This window comes from Pseudoliparis swirei, chromosome 22 (assembly GCF_029220125.1).
Source record: "Pseudoliparis swirei isolate HS2019 ecotype Mariana Trench chromosome 22, NWPU_hadal_v1, whole genome shotgun sequence".
NCBI lineage: Eukaryota > Metazoa > Chordata > Actinopteri > Perciformes > Liparidae > Pseudoliparis > Pseudoliparis swirei.
This window is the reverse complement of record NC_079409.1, coordinates 23,591,193-23,614,779: the sequence shown is the minus strand read 5'-3', so window position 1 is coordinate 23,614,779 and position 23,587 is coordinate 23,591,193. Positions and strand designations below refer to the sequence as shown.

The following is a 23,587-nucleotide window of genomic DNA, read 5'->3' as shown; positions in this document are numbered from 1 at the left end:
TGGTCACATGACATCTATTGTTCATCTGGTCACATGACATCTATTCATCTGGTCAGATGACATCTATTGTTCATCTGGTCACATGACATCTATTGTTCATCTGGTCACATGACATCTATTGTTCATCTAGTCACATGACATCTATTGTTCACCTGGTCACATGACATCTATTGTTCATCTGGTCACATGACATCTATTGTTCATCTGGTCACATGACATCTATTGTTCATCTGGTCACATGACATCTATTGTTCACCTGGTCACATGACATCTATTGTTCATCTGGTCACATGACATCTATTGTTCATCTGGTCTCATGACATCTATTGTTCATCTGGTCACATGACATCTATTGTTCATCTGGTCACATGACATCTATTGTTCATCTGGTCACATGACATCTATTGTTCATCTGGTCACATGACATCTATTGTTCATCTGGTCACATGACATCTATTGTTCATCTGGTCACATGACATCTATTGTTCATCTAGTCACATGACATCTATTGTTCATCTGGTCTCATGACATCTATTGTTCATCTGGTCACATGACATCTATTGTTCATCTGGTCACATGACATCTATTGTTCATCTGGTCACATGACATCTATTGTTCATCTGGTCACATGACATCTATTGTTCATCTGGTCACATGACATCTATTGTTCATCTAGTCACATGACATCTATTGTTCATCTGGTCACATGACATCTATTGTTCATCTGGTCACATGACATCTATTGTTCATCTGGTCACATGACATCTATTGTTCATCTGGTCACATGACATCTATTGTTCATCTGGTCACATGACATCTATTGTTCATCTAGTCACATGACATCTATTGTTCATCTGGTCACATGACATCTATTGTTCATCTGGTCACATGACATCTATTGTTCATCTGGTCACATGACATCTATTGTTCATCTGGTCACATGACATCTATTGTTCATCTGGTCACATGACATCTATTGTTCATCTGGTCACATGACATCTATTGTTCATCTGGTCACATGACATCTATTGTTCATCTGGTCACATGACATCTATTGTTCATCTGGTCTCATGACATCTATTGTTCATCTGGTCACATGACATCTATTGTTCATCTGGTCACATGACATCTATTGTTCACCTGGTCACATGACATCTATTGTTCATCTGGTCTCATGACATCTATTGTTCATCTGGTCACATGACATCTATTGTTCATCTAGTCACATGACATCTATTGTTCATCTGGTCACATGACATCTATTGTTCATCTGGTCACATGACATCTATTGTTCATCTAGTCTCATGACATCTATTGTTCATCTGGTCTCATGACATCTATTGTTCATCTGGTCACATGACATCTATTGTTCATCTGGTCACATGACATCTATTGTTCATCTATTATTCATCTGGTCACATGACATCTATTGTTCATCTGGTTACACGACATCTATTGTTCATCTGGTCACATAACATCTATTGTTCATCTGGTCACATGACATCTATTGTTCATCTGGTCACATGACATCTATTGTTCATCTGGTCACATGACATCTATTGTTCATCTGGTCACATGACATCTATTGTTCATCTGGTCACATGACATCTATTGTTCATCTGGTCACATGACATCTATTGTTCATCTGGTCACATGACATCTATTGTTCATCTGGTCACATGACATCTATTGTTCATCTGGTCACATGACATCTATTGTTCATCTGGTCACATGACATCTATTGTTCATCTGGTCACATGACATCTATTGTTCATCTGGTCACATGACATCTATTGTTCATCTGGTCACATGACATCTATTGTTCATCTGGTCACATGACATCTATTGTTCATCTGGTCACATGACATCTATTGTTCATCTGGTCTCATGACATCTATTGTTCATCTGGTCACATGACATCTATTGTTCATCTGGTCACATGACATCTATTGTTCATCTGGTCACATGACATCTATTGTTCACCTGGTCACATGACATCTATTGTTCACCTGGTCACATGACATCTATGGATGATCTGGTCACATGACATCTAGTGTTCATCAGGTCACATGACATCTATTGTTCATCTGTTCACATGACATCTATTGTTCATCTGGTCACATGACATCTATGGATGATCTGGTCACATGGCATCTATTGTTCATCTGGTCACATGACATCTATTGTTCACCTGGTCACATGACATCTATTGATCATCTGGTCACATGACATATATTGTTCATCTGGTCACATGACATCTATTGTTCATCTGGTCTCATGACATCTATTGTTCATCTGGTCACATGACATCTATTGTTCATCTGGTCACATGACATCTCTTGATCATCTGGTCACATGACATATATTGTTCATCTGGTCTATTGTTCATCTAGTCACATGACATCTATTGTTCATCTGGTCACATGACATCTATTGTTCATCTGGTCACATGACATCTATTGTTCATCTAGTCACATGACATCTATTGTTCATCTGGTCTCATGACATCTATTGTTCATCTGGTCACATGACATCTATTGTTCATCTGGTCACATGACATATTGTTCATCTGGTCACATGACATCTATTGTTCATCTAGTCACATGACATCTATTGTTCATCTAGTCACATGACATCTATTGTTCATCTGGTCACATGACATCTCTTGTTCACCTGGTCACATGACATCTCTTGTTCATCTGGTCACATGACATCTATTGTTCATCTGGTCACATGACATCTCTTGTTCATCTGGTCACATGACATCTATTGTTCACCTGGTCACATGACATCTATTGTTCACCTGGTCACATGACATCTATTGTTCATCTGGTCACATGACATCTATTGTTCATCTAGTCACATGATTGGGGCGGCTTTAGCTCAGTGGGGTAAGAGGGCCGTCCTGCAACCGCAGGGTTGTGGGTTCGATCCCCGCTCTCCCCTTTAGTCGAAGTGTCCTTGAGCAAGGCACTGAACCCCCAGTTGCTTCCCGGGCGCTTCACCGCAGCCCACTGCTCCTTAATAACTAAGGATGGGTTAAATGCAGAGAACTAATTTCCCCTTGGGGATTAATAAAAGTGTATATTCATTCATTCATTCATGACATCTATTGTTCATCTGGTCACGTGACATCTATTGTTCATCTGGTCACATGACATCTATTGTCGGCGTGGCCTCACGGCGAGGCCGCGGCTGCTTCCCGCTCACGCGTCACACGCCGGGCGGCCGTTAGCGGCGGCGAGCAGACGGCTGACGCTCGTCCATCTGCCGGTTCCACCGCCGGCTCTCAAATGTCCTTCCAGCTTCGGTAATTAGTTAAAATGAAGGCCTGTTTGTGATTTTTAGAACTCTACGAGCCCGTCACTAATTGCTGGTAATCAGCGGTTCTGACCGCGGACGCCCTGACGGAGACTTCCTCTCCTCGTGATTACACCGGCTGCGAAGGCTGCGGCGGCTAATCAGGATTACCATGAGTCTGTGTAATTATGACCATCTACGGGGACGTGCTGCGCCATCAGGCCGGCCCTCTGGTTCCTGACCTCCACAACACGAGAAAGAATGACCCGAGTTATACTGGAACCAGTTAAAACAGACCAGGTCCTTCAGGATCTGCAGTTTAAAATCAAGCGTGAGCGCGGTGTCTCTTTAAATCCTTTCAGAGTAAAGGAAGTGGCCGCCGCGCGCTGCCTTGAATCAAGGAACCAGCACGGGACCACAGGCTGCCGGGACCATGCGAGTCCATGCAGGTCCATGTCGGGTCCATGCGTGTTCCATGCCGGGTCCATGCGGGTCCATGCGTGTTCCATGCCGGGTCCATGAGTAGTCCATGCGTGTCCATGTCGGGTCCATGCGTGTTCCATGCCGGGTCCATGCGGGTCCATTGCGGATTCATGAAGTCCATGCGGGTCCATGCATGTCCGTGCCGGGTCCATGTGGGTTCCATGCCGGGTCCATGCGGGTTTTCTCCATTGATCTTGTTCATGAACCCGGAGTCCACATGTCCATCATTATGTCTGGACATAATGATGGACATGTCCATCATTATGTCCATCATTATGTCCAGACATGTCCATCATTATGTCCATCATTATGTCCAGACATGTCCATCATTATGTCCATCATTATGTCTGGACATAATGATGGACATGTCCATCATTATGTCCATCATTATGTCCAGACATGTCCATCATTATGTCCATCATTATGTCCAGACATGTCCATCATTATGTCCATCATTATGTCCAGACATGTCCATCATTATGTCCAGACATGTCCAGACCCTTAGCTGACCCTCTGCTGTCAGCTCCATGGAGTTCGGGACAGATCGAGTTAACCAGACGCTCTCATTGGCTGAGAGGCTCTCTGCAGCCCTCATGCAGGGCGTTCCCACCATGTGACCCCCTGACTGGAGGAGCGGCCTGAGGCTCCGCCTCCAGGAGCTGCATCAAAACTCTTCTTCATCTGTTTTCAGTCTCAGTTTTAAAGTCTCGGTCACAGACTGTGAAGGACAGGCGGCGTCAGCGCCATGAAGGAGCTGCCAGGGTTCATGAAACTGCCGGCTCAGCAGTTTCAGTCCGACCTGCGTGAGGATGGGAGGTGACGCTCCTCGATGAGACGCCTGCATGCAGTTAGTCACCTTGAAGCCCAGAGCCGGGTTCTCCTGGTATTTAACGTGTTATCAGTATATCATTTCACAAGTATCTGTTCTATCGCTGTAGCTCTGCTCGGGGTGCCCTGAGTGTCCTCTGTGGGGGGGCTGGGATCTAGACATGGGGTATCAAACTCATTTTCAGCGTGGGCCACATCAGCATCATGGCCGCCCTCTTAAAGGGCCGGTACTGTATAAACTACCCGAACATATTGTTAAATAACTCTCTTTGCATTCGATTATTGTTTATTTGAGTCTACAAATATTGTACATAAGAAAATGTCTCTAATATTATAACATGAATCCATTTAATTTGAAACCTTCAAAATAAAAGCACAGGATATTTTTCTAAGAAAAGGGGATCACGTGTCTTTCAAACGATGCGGAGGGCCAGATCCGGCCCGCGGGCCGCGTGTTTGGAGCCTGTGAACTAGACATTCATTTGTTTGGCTAACAAACCAAACAAGAGGATGACGAAGAGGAAGAACAACAACTATGTGCATTGTATGTGACTATTCCTCCATTAATCAATTAGTTAATCAATGTAAAAATAAAAAACCAGAAACTTTATATTAGTAAATTAATAATCTTTTTTCTAGGAATTATAAACATTTGGTGGTTAAAGATTTTAAGTATTTCTTTGCATGCATTAAAAAAAACATCTGAGCACGTGGCATCTTTAGATCTGGTGCAACAACGTTAGCATGTTAGCACGGTAGCATCACTTCAGCTAAATGCAGGTTAGCGGTAGCGTTCGAAGCGAGGCTGTGGAAGACGTCCCCGCGATGTGAGCCGGCTGCTAAGTGGAAGAAGACGTGTTCTGCTTGGAAAGTGAAGCAGCCGAGTTTGTTTCAGCTTCTGTTTATCGTCTTCAAATAGAAGAAGAGCTTCTCGTTGTCCTCTCCGGAGGAGGTGTTGATGTTCCTGTGTGTTTGGCGTGAGAGAGGCGGTCCTCTCGTGTGCCGCCGGCTCCGCCTCCTGTCCGTGGCCGCCTGGCATCAGGTGCGATATGGCTCAGCGGCCTTTGAGGAGCGATCGGCGTCTGCCCATAAAGCGCTGTATCACCTGGAAGTGGGTAGAGCAGAGCAGCATGCAGACGCCGGGAAGCCGTTATTACACTCGGCTATTCCGCTGCACGGCTCCGGTTGTTTCCGTGTGCGGCGGTGTGTGTTTGCTTTGTGCCAGCTGTGTCTCCGTGCGCAGAGGATCTGATTTGACGATTTCTCACCTCAGTGGTTGGCAATTTAAAACCATCAAATGGAATATTTTTGAGCCCTTTTCCAAATTGCAGTGACACAGCCGTGAGGTTCTCGTTCTATAGAAAGTCCCTTTGTTTGTCTCTGTTGGATGAAGCCCGTTCCCCTCATCAAGCATGCAGACAAGCACCCTGAGGCCCTGTGATGCACCTCCTCCATGCGGCCGTCTCTCCGGCTCAGCGAGCCTCCTGCCTCCTCAGGGCTCCGTCTGGGTCCTCGCAGTCATCGCCGCGACATTCCTGGTTGGGCTGATGAAATATTAGTTTCCCTGCCTCTATATTTTCCGTGTGGAGTACAGCTTGTCATAGATCTGAGGGGGAAAGTGCTCGGATTTTTAAAAAACAAATTACCACCAGATATAAGAGCTAAGTGCTGCAGCAGTGATTTGATATGAGGCCGGCTGGAGATTCACGATCTGAAGGGCCGACGGCAGGCGAGGACCAAGAGATGATGATCTCCTCTGATCAGTGTGGGCAACACACTCTCACATCCTAATGTCCTCCTCCTGGATGTGGACATCCACACGGAGCGTCTTCACCACACGCCGTCCCGCCGCTCTGCGTCGTGTGTGTGTACTTCCAATGAAGCCGGGTGGGAGTTGACCTTTGTTGTGATTGGTGAGGGCTCTAGCTCCCCAGTCCTCTGTAACCAGACATCACTGATGGATATCTCTATACTGGCGGACTCACCTTTAAGGTCAGGTGCAAATCAATGAGGGTTGTTTTTTGTACTTTAACTTTGATTGCAGGAGCAGCTGCGGCTCGCCGTCTGCGTGTGACGGGCCTTCATCGTGAACAATGATGAAATGCCATCCCGTCCTTGACTCAGCGCGCACACACCGCAGTCAATCGTGAGGAAATGGAGAATCAAGCAGGGAGAAAATAATACATGCCAAAAATAAATCATCAAGAGGAGCTTGAACGCATAGCTCAGTGGGCTTGTGGGTTTTGGGCTCAGGATTTGTTTGAAGAAAGATACTGTGATGTATGGAGGGGGGGAGGAGGAGCATTCATCAACCGGTGGTCCGAGTGTGTTCAAAGTAAGGCTCATTCTAAAACTCTATTATTGTGGAGTTATTCATTTCTTCATTGATTTATTCAAACTCTGCACATCATGTGTGTGTGAGTCGTACGGCTGACCTCTGCGTCCTCATGCTGCCACGATTAATGAGACACACGACTTATTTAGAGGCCTCTAGGAAGAGCAACAGAACGTTCTAGAAGGAACAAGTCCCCTCCTCTGTTGTCTTGGGGCTCAGGGCGTGACCCCGGCAGCTCAGGTGGTCCAGCATGGAGGTCGGATGAGTCAGAGGCCCTTTTCCATTTGTTGAAGTGTCCTTGAGCAAGACAACCAACCCCAAACTGCTCCAGATGTATGTGTGAAACATGTAAGAGTCACTTGGGCCGAAAGCATCTGGCAACGACCCAAAGAGACCTCATTACAGTGACCTCATTACGGTGACCTCATTACGGTGACCTCATTACAGTGACCTCATTACAGTGACCTCATTACAGTGACCTCATTACAGTGACCTCATTGCAGCGACCTCATTACAGCGACCTCATTACAGCGACCTCATTACAGTGACCTCATTACAGCGACCTCATTACAGCGACCTCATTACAGTGACCTCATTACGGTGACCTCATTACAGTGACCTCATTACAGCGACCTCATTACAGTGACCTCATTACGGTGACCTCATTGCAGCGACCTCATTACAGTGACCTCATTGCAGTGACCTCATTACAGCGACCTCATTACGGTGACCTCATTACAGCGACCTCATTACGGTGACCTCATTGCAGTGACCTCATTACAGCGACCTCATTACGGTGACCTCATTACAGCGACCTCATTACAGTGACCTCATTACGGTGACCTCATTACAGCGACCTCATTACAGTGACCTCATTACGGTGACCTCATTACAGTGACCTCATTACAGTGACCTCATTACGGCGACCTCATTACGGTGACCTCATTACAGTGGTCTCATTACAGTGACCTCATTACAGTGACCTCATTACAGTGACCTCATTGCAGCGACCTCATTACGGCGACCTCATTACAGCGACCTCATTACAGCGACCTCATTACAGTGACCTCATTACGGTGACCTCATTACAGTGACCTCATTACAGCGACCTCATTACAGTGACCTCATTACGGTGACCTCATTACAGCGACCTCATTACAGTGACCTCATTACAGCGACCTCATTACAGTGACCTCATTACAGCGACCTCATTACGGTGACCTCATTGCAGTGACCTCATTACAGTGACCTCATTACAGCGACCTCATTACAGCGACCTCATTACAGTGACCTCATTACGGTGACCTCATTACAGTGACCTCATTACAGTGACCTCATTACGGTGACCTCATTACAGTGACCTCATTACAGTGACCTCATTACAGTGACCTCATTACAGTGACCTCATTACAGTGACCTCATTACAGTGACCTCATTGCAGTGACCTCATTACAGCGACCTCATTACGGTGACCTCATTACAGTGACCTCATTACAGTGACCTCATTACAGTGACCTCATTACGGTGACCTCATTACAGTGACCTCATTACGGTGACCTCATTACAGTGACCTCATTACAGTGACCTCATTACAGTGACCTCATTACAGTGACCTCATTACAGCGACCTCATTACGGTGACCTCATTACAGTGACCTCATTACGGTGACCTCATTACAGCGACCTCATTACGGTGACCTCATTACGGTGACCTCATTACGGTGACCTCATTACAGTGACCTCATTACAGTGACCTCATCACAGTGACCTCATTACGGTGACCTCATTACGGTGACCTCATCACGGTGACCTCATTACAGTGACCTCATCACAGTGACCTCATCACGGTGACCTCATTACAGTGACCTCATTACAGTGACCTCATCACAGTGACCTCATTACAGTGACCTCATTACAGTGACCTCATTAAAGTGACCTCATTGCAGTGACCTCATTGCAGTGACCTCATTGCAGTGGCCTCATTGCAGTGACCTCATTACGGTGACCTCATTACAGTGACCTCATTACGGTGACCTCATTACGGCGACCTCATTACGGTGACCTCATTACGGCGACCTCATTACGGTGACCTCATTACGGTGACCTCATTACAGTGACCTCATTACAGTGACCTCATTACAGTGACCTCATCACAGTGACCTCATCACAGTGACCTCATTACAGTGACCTCATTACAGTGACCTCATCACAGTGACCTCATCACGGTGACCTCATTACAGTGACCTCATTACAGTGACCTCATTACAGTGACCTCATTAAAGTGACCTCATTGCAGTGACCTCATTGCAGTGACCTCATTGCAGTGGCCTCATTACGGTGACCTCATTACAGTGACCTCATTACAGTGACCTCATCACAGTGACCTCATTACAGTGACCTCATTACAGTGACCTCATTGCAGTGACCTCATTACGGTGACCTCATTACGGTGACCTCATTACAGTGACCTCATTACAGTGACCTCATCACAGTGACCTCATCACAGTGACCTCATTACAGTGACCTCATCGCAGTGACCTCATTGCAGTGACCTCATTACAGTGACCTCATTGCAGTGGCCTCATTGCAGTGGCCTCATTGCAGTGACCTCATTACGGTGACCTCATTACAGTGACCTCATTACAGTGACCTCATCACAGTGACCTCATTACAGTGACCTCATTACAGTGACCTCATTACAGTGACCTCATTAAAGTGACCTCATTAAAGTGACCTCATTGCAGTGACCTCATTGCAGTGGCCTCATTACAGTGACCTCATTACAGTGACCTCATTACAGTAACCTCATTGCAGTGACCTCATTACAGTGACCTCATTACAGTGACCTCATTGCAGCGACCTCATTACAGTGACCTCATCACAGTGACCTCATTACAGCGACCTCATTACAGTGACCTCATCACAGCGACCTCATTACAGCGACCTCATTACAGCGACCTCATTACAGTGACCTCATCACAGTGACCTCATTACAGTGACCTCATTACAGTGACCTCATCACAGTGACCTCATCACGGTGACCTCATTACAGTGACCTCATTACAGTGACCTCATTACAGTGACCTCATTAAAGTGACCTCATTGCAGTGACCTCATTGCAGTGGCCTCATTACGGTGACCTCATTACAGTGACCTCATTACAGTGACCTCATTGCAGCGACCTCATTACAGTGACCTCATTACAGTGACCTCATCACAGTGACCTCATTACAGTGACCTCATTACAGTGACCTCATTACAGTGACCTCATTACAGTGACCTCATTGCAGTGACCTCATTACAGTGACCTCATTACGGTGACCTCATTACAGTGACCTCATTACAGTGACCTCATCACAATGACCTCATCACAGTGACCTCATTACAGTGACCTCATCACAGTGACCTCATTACAGTGACCTCATCACAATGACCTCATCACAGTGACCTCATTACAGTGACCTCATTACAGTGACCTCATTGCAGTGACCTCATTACAGTGACCTCATTGCAGTGGCCTCATTGCAGTGACCTCATTACGGTGACCTCATTACAGTGACCTCATTACAGTGACCTCATCACAATGACCTCATCACAGTGACCTCATTACAGTGACCTCATTACAGTGACCTCATTGCAGTGACCTCATTACAGTGACCTCATTGCAGTGGCCTCATTGCAGTGGCCTCATTGCAGTGACCTCATTACGGTGACCTCATTACAGTGACCTCATTACAGTGACCTCATCACAGTGACCTCATCACAGTGACCTCATTACAGTGACCTCATTAAAGTGACCTCATTAAAGTGACCTCATTGCAGTGACCTCATTGCAGTGGCCTCATTACAGTGACCTCATTACAGTGACCTCATTACAGTAACCTCATTGCAGTGACCTCATTACAGTGACCTCATTGCAGCGACCTCATTACAGTGACCTCATTACAGTAACCTCATTGCAGTGACCTCATTACAGTGACCTCATTGCAGCGACCTCATTACAGTGACCTCATTGCAGCGACCTCATTACAGTGACCTCATCACAGTGACCTCATTACAGCGACCTCATTACAGCGACCTCATCACAGTGACCTCATTACAGCGACCTCATTACAGCGACCTCATTACAGTGACCTCATTACAGCGACCTCATTGCAGCGACCTCATTACAGTGACCTCATTACAGTGACCTCATTGCAGCGACCTCATTACAGTGACCTCATTGCAGCGACCTCATTACAGTGACCTCATTACAGTGACCTCATTGCAGCGACCTCATTACAGCGACCTCATTGCAGCGACCTCATTACAGCGACCTCATTACAGCGACCTCATTACAGTAACCTCATTACAGTGACCTCATTGCAGTGACCTCATTACGGTGACCTCATTACAGTGACCTCATTGCAGCGACCTCATTACAGTGACCTCATTGCAGTAACCTCATTGCAGTGACCTCATTACAGTGACCTCATTTCAGTGACCTCATTACAGTGACCTCATTGCAGTGACCTCATTACGGTGACCTCATTACAGTGACCTCATTGCAGCGACCTCATTACAGTGACCTCATTACAGTGACCTCATTGCAGCGACCTCATTACAGTGACCTCATTGCAGCGACCTCATTACAGTGACCTCATGGCACAGTTTCCTGACGCAGCTCCTGTCCCTGACACTGAAGACGAGGAGTCCGTCCCCTGAGGTCAGCTGACCTCTCGCCGTGTTGCCACACATTGTTTAGACACGTGACTAAAGCTCAGCAGCAGAACGTGTTCACAACCTGAAGCCCTGAGAAGCTGCATTGTTGTTCCACTGATGCCAGAACTCCACGCTTACTGGGGCCGAAGGGGGGCGCCGCTCCATCTCCTTTATGCCAACGCCATGAATCACCTTTCAAAGTGACTCTCAGCCACAGGGTCGATGAGATGAAGTGTATTGTCTGGTGGAAACAATAGTTGTGGACATGCAGGCCACCTCATAAACTACAGGACAATGAGAGACACTGCACCATACAGATCAATTATATACAGTTTAAGGACGATATAGCAAATGGAACATCACTTCCAAACCAGCGGAGTGCTGCAGTCCTTCCTCAGAACCATTTCACTGCCACGAGGAAGACGAGCGTTTGTCTGGCGGTTGAATCTGAAGCGCGAGGCGCTGAAGCGATGAGCTGCAGGAGCAAGTCTCCAAACCCGTTAAATCACGCTCTGTTAAGGCTGGGAGGGGCCATCGCTCCCCACGCCATCCATTACCCAACGCGCCGCTTGTCACTCCCCCTCCTCTACGAGCTACAGGCTATGAGCTAAGAGCTACGAGCTATGAGCTACAGGCTACGAGCTCGAGCTCCAGTCTGGTCTCCGTTGTTGTGGTGCTACATGAGAACGTCTTCTACAGGGAATCTGGAGAAGAGGTTTTTAATGTCGTCGTTGTCCATCCTCGTTTTGTGCTTCTTCTTTTTTTAAGTACCGGTTCAGGCACCGTTTAGGAACCGGTATCGTTTAAAAAGTACCGGTTTAGTACCGGCATCAGAGAAAACCCAAACGACACCCATCACTACACTCCACAAACACACACACACACACACACACACACACACACCTTCAATCCTAACTGGCAAAGAATCAAATCCTTTCATAAATCTCCTCAGGGTAAGAGGACTCTGTGGAAGGCGTGGTGTGTGTCTGTGTGCGTGTGTGTGTGTGTGTGTGTTTCTGTGTGTCTGTGTGTGTCTGTGTGCGTGTGTGTGTGTTTCTGTGCGTGTGTGTGTGTGTTTCTGTGTGTGTGTTTCTGTGCGTGTGTGTGTGTGTCTGTGTGTGTGTGTGTTTCTGTGTGTCTGTGTGTGTCTGTGTGCGTGTGTGTGTGTTTCTGTGTGTGTGTGCGTGTGCAGAGGGCCCGGGGTAGATGTGAGTGTTTGAGGAACAGCTGGCCTGTCAGCCGCCGCCTCGCTCCCAGACGTGTGCGTTATGATTCTGATTCATATTCCTCCGCCGCTGTGCGGTCGCAGCGTGGCGTTAATTTGGTTTCTCGCCACAATTTACGGTCGGCGTGGCGCTAACACGGGAATCGGGGGGGAACCCCGGGGAGCGCGTTTTGCAGTTGAAGTGATGATAGAGGTCGGAGAGGCCGGACGGCGCCGTGATCCGAGACGGGGGGGGGGGGGGGGGGCAATCCTGTTTCTGTGGAAGTTAAACAACAAACAATCTTCTTCTTTCTACATGCAGCTCTTATGACAGTGATTAGCATATTTCACTCGCCTGTGATTCACAGCGTCGACAAGAGGGATTGTAATTTAGCTCATGGAAAAACAAGAGAGGGGGGGGGGGGGGCTGAAGAGGCAAGAGAGAGAGAGAGATTAATATCAATGAGCATCTGTTCCGTCGTCTTCGGGACAATCCTCCTCACACAGGCGGCTCTGAACGTCGTGCTGTGAGACTCCCTGACTGGTCCCAGGGACTAGTGGAGCTCTCTGGGTGGTCTCCTCCTGTAGTCCTAGACCAGGTCTACAGGAGACCCCCTCCACCTTGTCCCCCTAGGCCTGGACCCCACAGCTCCCACGCTCCTCCTTAAAGATGTCCGAGATGCCCAAAATACAATTCAACGCCCCCTCCTCGTTCCTCCTCCCCGTATCCTCTTGATCCTCAGGGTCCTCAGTGACAGACACAGCTCAGGGTCCTCAGTGACAGACACAGCTCAGGGTCCTCAGTGACAGACACAGCTCAGGGTCCTCAGTGACAGACACAGCTCAGGGTCCTCAGTGACAGACACAGCTCCCCCCCAGAGGAGCCCGGCGCTCTGTGTCCCTGCAGCCTCCTGTGACGGGCCGACGCTCCACCAACACAACCGGGAAGCAGCTGAACATCTCTAACTCATCTTCTAGAATAATTGGCCATCTGTGGTTGTCATTGCCCTCACTCGGTGACCACTGACCACACGCCACCTGTCACCTCGAGCTTCACCCTCCCCCTCTGGCTGCAGACAGCCAATCAGAGAAGGCTTTAGGAGCAGTTATGAGCCATCAGTCATCGCCACTTCAAATAGCCTTGGCACACTTTAATAGACTTGTCTTGTTGCTAGGTTCCTATTATATATATATATATATATATTAGGGCTGTCAATCGATTAAAAAAAAGTAACTAATTAATCGCACATTTTGAAATTGCGATTAATTAATCGCGATTAATCGCAATTAAAAGTTAAAAGTTAAAAGTTCATTCTTTTTAAAGACAAAACTTCACACAGAGCTGTGTTTTCAAAGAGGCTCCTACATATACAGTGCCAGCGAGGTATTTAATATCGTGGATGATAAATTGTTTCTTCAGTGAAACATCAGATTAGTTAAAAAAAAGAAGTATATTGAGACCCCATTAGTCCTGTCATCTTTAACACTGAACAGCAGAACCAGTGGCCTTGATAACTGACTGACATTCAAATATGTCACGTTAACCCTCTGGAGGCTGGGGGCATTTTATACATTTTACAAAATAAATTAAATTCACCGTTTAAAGTCTTTTGCATGTGACACATCCCCACGTGTTATACATCAAACATTCCAGAACAATCTCAGCTCTGAAATGAGCCTCATTGTCCTCGTGCCGTGTTCTCTGGTTCTCTGACTGACAGGCTGCTAAATGAGCCTCACCTGTGAGGTGGGAGGTCCTTTGTGATTTACTGAGTGTTCATTGGTTTTTTTTTCCCCCCGAAATGTTGACAGACAAACGGATTGACCAATCACGTTGAAGGTTTCGTGTGTCGCGTTCTTTCCGCGCCGCGTCCCCCGACACGTCGCCCCTCCGTTCCTCTGTGTATCAGAGGGGGAGACGGGAGGAAGGAGGAGCAGGAGGAAACCCGACTGATTCATCCACGAGTTAAACTCATTTATGCTCCTTATTTTCGCGGAGAAATGATTGTTTTGAAAACGGAAACAGTGTTAAACCGTACTGCCGCGGTAAAAAAAAAAAAAAAAAACTTGCGTTAATTGCGTTAAAATATTTTTGTGCGTTAACGCGGCCAAATTAATCGCATAGATTAACGCGTTAACGCTGACAGCCCTAATATATATATATAATATAATATATAGATAGATATATTATATATATATATATTATATATATAATATATAGATATATATATTATATAATATATAGATAGATATATAATATATATATATATTATATATATATTATCTATATATGTATATATTATATATTATATATATTATATACAATATATATATGGATATAGATATATCCATATATATATTATACATATATATATTATATAATATATACACATATATATAGGGGAGAATAAAAAATGAACCTGAGGATCTCAAATAAATAATGATGTCGTGCTCCCCCAGAGGGAGGTTCTCTCGGTGCTCTGTCCAGACCCTGAAGCAGGACGGCTGCAGGTCTAAGTCGTGATGTTTCCTCCTCACAGCTCAAGTCTTCTTTACTTCCAACTGCACGTCTCGTATATTTGTTGACACTCCAACGTGCATCAAATCTCAAGAAGTGTTTTCAGTAATCATTCTGCTGCAACATTTGAAGAGCTATTACATCAATTCAGTTTCTCCATTTCCATCAAAGAAGGAGACTCAGAATCAAAGTGCGATGCTGCGTTGTGAGTCTCCGCTCTGATGTGAACGCAGCAGCAGAGCGATCTGGCTCCTGGCCGCCTGCCGGGATCAACTTCTGAATGCCATCTTCCATTCGACCCGACATGCCTCCTAAATGCACTCTTCCTTCAAACCCCACACCTCCAATTAGAAACACAGACCTGGCGTTGGACTGCGAGGCTCCAGCCCGAGGCGGGCTCTGACACCTCGTCAGGGTTCTGCAGAGCGCACACAGCTGCCTCCGGACTCAGTGAGACGATGTTCAACGCTCTTACTGAGTGAAGCGCTGCGTGTGAAACTCACTGAACACATGTGTTGCTGCAGCGTTACTGCTGTTTACTGCACTTGCATCATCCTCTGGCCACAGCCAGGCCTGACATCATGCTCATGGAAGCTGAGACTGAAGCTGTCCATCAGTATTCACACAGTGTGTTATTGTGCATGGTCCCACAGCGAGTCCTTCTACTGAGTGAATGAAGTCTAGACTGCATATCTCCTGCAGATTCTTCAGTAATGGACATTTCTTCTTTTTCAGGGCCATTTTAAATAGTCAGCGTGTCTGACTTCTTTTCTTTTCCCCTTCTGACACGAACACCCAGGAAACACACGCCGCCACGGGGATATGTGGTGGCAGGTCGGTTCAAACCAAAGGCGACATGGGCCACGCCCAGCAGGAAGGCTCTTCCACGTCATTCAAGTATTAATGATAAATACTAAACGATGCAGCAACAACAGCTATATGTACAACCAGCGCACACAGGTGTCCAGCAGCTGATGGTCAAACTGCAACTGCACAACCAGACTTTCACAGTCATATCGCCAACTTTGTTGGACCAGTGAAGAGGGCCGTCCTGGTAAATCCAATATTCCTGAGAGCACCTGAAAGCAGCAGCACTGACCGGGTCACAGGCCGGAGGTTGCTCCACATCAACGCTGCAAATTCACTCCGATCACCCTGATGGCTGAACGGTGGCAGGAATAATTGCAATTTAGACATGCAGCAAACCATGGCAACCCTCCCCCCAACACACACACACACACACTGCACTGCATGGAGTGCAGCAGATCATCCCCAGGTAGCACATCATAAAGCTGTATGGGCATGAGATATGCTGGATCCATAACTGGATCCATAAGAAGGTCAGGCACTAGATCACGGATACGCAGGGCGCTGTCTCCGGGCAGGTTATCTGGACAACAGGTGCAGATATCCTCGACGGTCTCTGGGTCCGGAGCCGGGAGGAGGATATCCTCAAGGTGTTGCAAGATGTGAAGATTGTGGACAAATGTCACACAAAAGTATCATATTTTCCATATCAGATTTGAGTTGTGTGAACTATGAACAGCTGGGAGGCTTTGTCCTAAAATAACCAACCGCTTGACAAGGAGGTACATTGATGGTCAGTTTGTCTCCGAGTTAAACATTTACTTCTCTCACTTCGGTTACAACGACCCGTTTGTCTGTGAGAAGCTCTCCCAGTGTCTCCGTGTTGTTGCACCGCAGAGCGGACGCCAAAACATCTTCACCACCCAGCGTGAAAAGATAATTACACCAGGAGTTAATTGTGTGTGTGTGTGTGTGTGTGTAGGGGGTGAACCATGCATCTTAATTAAATGTGTATTTCGTTAGACACGATAAGCTCCTATAAACGTCCCTCCTGTTGGTTCCTGCAGCGCGGCGCAGTGCATGCAGCACGTTGCTCATGTTGAAGTGTGTGAGGGCGAAAGCTGGAGGAGGGCATATGAAACAAGAGGTGTGCCCATGTGAGGACAGGTGTGCTGTACATGTGGGCTTCAGGTACAGCGACCTACCTGGGACACATCTGCTCACTAACATTAATGCACAACGGATATCCAAGCAACGGGATGAGGCTGTTTGAGGATGAGAGTAAGATGCTTCGCCGAGTCAGGGTATTGGTTTCCAGGCAGCCGGAGCAGCCGGAGCAGCCGGAGCAGCCGGAGCAGCCGGTGCAGCCGGAGCAGCCGGAGCAGCCGGTGCAGCCGGTGCAGCCGGTGCAGCCGGTGCAGCCGGAGCAGCCGGAGCAGCCGGAGCAGAGGGCGGTGTGGGCGGCGGCCAGCGGCCCGCAGGCGGAGGACCTCACTCGTTGCTTTCTGAGCCACTCGGGCGCTAATCAATAGCTTTGTGTTCTCGTAGCATTGAACATCCTCCCTGCAGCCCTCACTGAGGCTTTGTCTTCCATGATGAAAGCAGCTGTTGCTGTTCTTTGTTCTCAGAACAGGAAACAACGGACAGACGCGACGTGAGGCTCCTGTCGACAGGTTCCCTCGCAGCGTCTGCCTCGGGGAACAAAGTGGAGTTCACAAACACTTTGTTCCCTGTGAAAGAAACATTACACCTGGACTTTACAGGGACAATGAAGATGATATTTGGAATAGCGTCTAGATCGGCGTGTTTAAAAGTTTTAGAGCCGTTTAGTTTATTTATTGCAGCTTGGATGTGTGCACCAGGCAGCATTAAGAACACCGTCTCTAAATCACTCCTCTCCTCCAGCTACGGAGGAGCGTTTGTTCCATCTCCTCACTGTGCGCTGCATCATAACTATCATAACTCTGTGTGTTTCTGTCTCTACAGGTTTTATCCATACTTGCGGAGGCACTTTGAAGGGAAGGAATGGGACGATCGAAAGCCCCGGCTTCCCATACGGATATCCAAATGGAGCCAACTGTACCTGGGTGATCGTTGCAGAGGAGGGGAGCAGGATTCATATAGTTTTTCAATCTTTCGCTGTGGAGGAGGAATACGACTTTTTATCTTTGTACGACGGGCATCCGCACCCGGCGAACTTCAGGACGAGGTAAGCAAGCAGCAGCGAAGACGTGGAGACGTGCAGCTCGAGGAATGTGTGAGAAAACCAGCAGGCAGCGACAGGAGGGAGGCCCCACGTGCTCTGCTGAGGGAAGGAGCTTCTCTAAGGAGCTTCTCTAAGGAGCATCTCCAAGGAGCATCTTTAAGGAGCACCTTTAAGGAGCATCTCTAAGGAGCATCTCTAAGGAGCATCTCCAAGGAGCATCTTTAAGGAGCATCTCTAAGGAGCACCTTTAAGGAGCATCTTTAAGGAGCATCTCTAAGGAGCATCTCCAAGGAGCATCTTTAAGGAGCATCTTTAAGGAGCATCTCTAAGGAGCATCTCCAAGGAGCATCTTTAAGGAGCATCTTTAAGGAGCACCTTAAAGGAGCATCTTTAAGGAGCATCTCTAAGGAGCATCTCCAAGGAGCATCTTTAAGGAGCATCTCTAAGGAGCACCTTTAAGGAGCATCTCTAAGGAGCTTCTTTAAGGAGCATCTCCAAGGAGCATCTTTAAGGAGCATCTCTAAGGAGCTTCTCTAAGGAGCATCTTTAAGGAGCATCTCTAAGGAGCATCTCTAAGGAGCATCTCTCAGGAGCACCTTTAAGGAGCATCTTTAAGGAGCACCTTTAAGGAGCATCTTTAAGGAGCATCTCTAAGGAGCATCTCTAAGGAGCATCTCTAAGGAGCTTCTCTAAGGAGCATCTCTAAGGAGCTTCTCTAAGGAGCATCTCTCAGGAGCACCTTTAAGGAGCATCTTTAAGGAGCACCTTTAAGGAGCATCTCTAATGAGCATCTCTAAGGAGCATCTTTAAGGAGCATCTCTAAGGAGCATCTCTAAGGAGCTTCTCTAAGGAGCATCTCTAAGGAGCATCTTTAAGGAGCATCTCTAAGGAGCATCTCTAAGGAGGTTCTCTAAGGAGCATCTCTCAGGAGCACCTTTAAGGAGCATCTTTAAGGAGCATCTCTAAGGAGCATCTCTAAGGAGCATCTCTAAGGAGCATCTCTAAGGAGCACGTGAACAGGCTGCTCACTCTTATCGCGCTCGTTGGCAGTGGATTGTTCTGATTCACTCTTTTCTGACACGGTTTGGTTCTTAGTGGAAAAGTCTTCACACAACTGGAGAAGATTCTGATTCATATTTTACATGTGAAATGTACTTTGGTAGAAGAGCAGTGAGAGGAATCCAAAACCGTCTTCATGAATGGGCGATCTTTATTATGCGGGTCAGCTCAGAAGCCAGAGTCCTCTTCCAAGAGGAGACCGCGAAGAGAGAACATGACAACACAAAGACGTCTCCTTGTTCACTGAGCGCACACACGACGGCTCACTCAGTTTCATTTCCTGCTCTTCTTCATCCTGCTCTTCTTCATCCTGCTCTTCTTCCTCCTCCTTCCACTCACTAACTGCCTCTAACAGAATGATTCGGCTCTCGCTGTGTTTTACGAGACGGTAAATTCTACCTCTGCAGCTAAGTAGTGTTCCATGATTTGATTTAATAAAGAAGCTGTAATACACGGCGCACTGAACCCCCAGGTAAGACCTCATTAGGGTGGAGGGCCTGCTCCGTAGGCAGTGAACGCACAGAGACACAGACGTGTTCTCTGAGCTCAGCCTTCAGAGATGTTCTGTCTGTTTCAGTCGGAACATGAACTGCAGCACTTTTCTGGATGTATTGTTTCCTGCCTTCAGAATAAATCCTCCTTTAAAGGATCGTTTTGTGTTTGGATCTCAAAAGCTTCGCGTTTCTCTCGTCAAAGCAAATTGCTCTAAATAAGCCCAGCATTTATAGGTAAGTGTGCCGTCTAGTATTTGAAGATCCTCTCTCGTCCAGATGGACCCCGTCACTTTTTAAAATGGCATCTTAGCGTCTGACTGTCCCACTATCGTCCTCCATCAGAGGGGAGCACGGGGTCCAGCTTTTCTCTGTAAAACAAATCAAACAAGACAAAATGATTTATCCGAGGTCGCATGCTAATTCAAGAAAGGAAGTATAGCAACGAGTTAAAAGAAGGGGAAGCATTCAAAAGATGAATCATTTAATAAAGGATGTGTTGCGTAACGCTGTCGTCAGGGTCAGCGTATGAAGGTCGACTCCACTTGAGAAGCTCACTTGGATTCATCTGGCCTCGACACATCATGCCTTGAGTCTATGTCCATGAGCAGTTGCAGAACCATTCCTGACATGCGATGGCTTTGCATCCATATCCCCAACGCCTGGTGAAGTCCTGCCAGTCTCAGATTGTATTTTACATTAAACCAAAATATATAATATCCAGCATCTCCGCAACCCGTTGGCTCAAACCTGTGTGTTATAAACAGAGGGAATTTTAATGCTAGTAATTTGTGTTTAATGGCTGCAAAATTGCACGACATTAACAAGTTATGTGTTTAGCGATAACATGCTGTTGATGTGGCTGCTCTATTTGCTCAGACACATTTATTGGCTGTCAAGTATAACTAGTGTTGTCACAGCGCCAGAATATTTAGTCCATTAACAATAATAACTTTCACATTCAGTGACACGGAAAGCTCGCTGCTATTGTCATAATCACACGTCTGCAGCGCGTGGCACTGCACCGATACTGCAGGTGTCTCCCGTCTCATCAGCATCAGATCATCAGAATAACAACAAAGTTTGGCAAAGGAGACGAGGAGGAGGAGAGCTCAGCCTGCTGCTGACGTCTGCTCCTCAGGGGGAGCAGGAGGACGCCGTGCTGCTTCCTGGTACTCCTCTACGTCTCAGGAGGAAGCATTTACTTTTATTACATTACATTTATTTCACAGCTGAAGTTACTAACCCTAACCCTAGTCACATTTAAAACATTTGTCAATGTGAGTAACTTTACAACATAATGTTCACAGCATGGACTAGTACAACTACATTGTTGATACTTAAAATAAATCAATAACTTTTAACATTCATTACATAACATTACATAACATTACATTATATAACAGTACATAATATAACATTACATTACATTATATTACATTACATCTCATGTCATGGAGCAGACACTTTTATCCAAAGCAAAAGTACCATAAGTAATACTATGAAACCATGAGTAATACCATGAGTAATACTCTGAGTAATACCATAAGTAATACCATGAGTAATACCATGAGTAATACTATGAGTAATACCATGAGTAATACCATGAGTAATACTATGAGTAATACTATGAGTAATACTATGAGTAATACTATGAGTAATACCATAAGTACTACCATGAGTAATACCATGAGTAATACCATAAGTAATACCATGAGTACTACCATGAGTAATACCATGAGTAATACCATAAGTAATACCATGAGTACTACCATAAGTACTACCATGAGTTATACCATGAGTAATACCATGAGTAATACCATAAGTAATACCATGAGTAATACCATGAGTAATACCATAAGTAATACCATGAGTAATACCATAAGTACTACCATGAGTACTACCATGAGTAATACCATAAGTAATACCATGAGTAATACCATGAGTACTACCATAAGTACTACCATGAGTAATACCATAAGTAATACCATAAGTAATACCATGAGTACTACCATAAGTACTACCATGAGTAATACCATAAGTAATACCATGAGTAATACCATAAGTAATACCATGAGTAATACCATAAGTACTACCATGAGTACTACCATAAGTAATACCATGAGTAATACCATAAGTAATACCATGAGTAATACCATGAGTACTACCATAAGTACTACCATGAGTAATACCATAAGTAATACCATAAGTAATACTATGAATAATACCATAAGTAATACTATGAGTAATACCATAAGTAATACCATGAGTAATACCATAAGTAATACTATGAGTAAGACTATGAGTAATACCATAAGTAATACTATGAGTAATACCATAAGTAATACCATGAGTAATACCATAAGTAATACCATGAGTAATACCATGAGTAATACCATGAGTAATACCATAAGTAATACTATGAATAATACCATGAGTAATACTATGAGTAATACCATGAGTAATACTATGAATAATACCATGAGTAATACTATGAATAATACCATGAGTAATACTATGAGTAAGTGCCATTTAAGTGCCACTGAAGTGCTAATTGAAGTGCTAATTTTCAATAAATATATATAATACATTTGAAATAAACATTCCAATAATTAGTGGGAAATGGAGACAGTTTGTGGTAATTACTATATTAACTTAGTGGGACTTAATACTTTAACTTTAACCTTAAGACATTCAGGTCTCTTGTATCAGGAGACATCTCATATTCCCCAGTTTTCCTGAACGCAGCGGAAATCTCCCAAACTCCTGCAAAGTAAAATCCAACTGGAGTCAAAGTGTTGGCCCGCGGGCTGTGGGGGAAGCTTCGCTCTGCAGTAAGTGTCTGTTTCACGGCGTGTTTCTCTCGGTTCTCTCTTCACACCGTCTCTCTTGAGCTCACGGGCACGTTCCCGGAGGCGCGTTGGCGCCAAGCGATGAACTAGCTAACACGCTAGCTAAGCTAGGCTAATGTAGAAAGCTGAGCTGACGCTACATTTCGAGACCAAAGTATTGAACATATTGTCATGACGTCATCGCTGTAAACTGACAGTGAAGTGTCCACGGTTAGCTTTAGCACAGCGTCGGCTCGCCGCCTCAAATCCACAACGTGAGCTACAGGTGTGACGGTGCAAGAAGCGACCGTGTTACCTGGTGCCCGCCGCGTCCTCGTTGTCGTAGTTACCGGCAGCACGGGGCATCATTGTTTAATGTGTATAGTATATATTATTATGAACATGAAAGGGTTGACACGTCATTACTAAAGCGAACCGAGCGGCAGTCACGAGGACAGCCACGCTGAGCCGTCTCCAGTTAACACGGTGGCCTGTTAAGCCGTAACACCGGGTGTTTTACACGCAGTGACTCGCGGGGTCCCGAAGCCGTAATTAATGTGAGTTTACCGGGACTTTGACACACGCGATGTTATGACATGAAGACAATTATAATGGAGTTCAAAAGAAAAACAACACGCATATAAACCGTAAAGCTCCGAGAATTAATTGAAACCTTTATGACAGGGAACGTTGAAGGGATTCATAATCCTGCGTGCGCACCCTGCTATGCGGCGGGCTGTGGTGGATGTGAGGTCACGTGTTCTCCCGGAGCTGCGGCTCACTGTCTGTCTGATGTCCAGGTGAAGTTTCTGTTCTAGTGGAATG

At 46.0% G+C, this 23,587-nt stretch overlaps 1 protein-coding gene across 1 annotated transcript in view; it reads left to right on the top strand.

Annotated features, from left to right (window-relative positions):
• Positions 1–23,587, top strand: part of csmd3a (CUB and Sushi multiple domains 3a) — a 306,306-nt gene that overhangs the window by 2,421 nt on the left and 280,298 nt on the right. Inside the window, exon 2 of the mRNA XM_056445250.1 lies at positions 18,162–18,384. Within this exon, the coding sequence (XP_056301225.1) occupies positions 18,162–18,384 (223 nt within the window). The remainder of the gene's footprint in view (positions 1–18,161; positions 18,385–23,587) is intronic.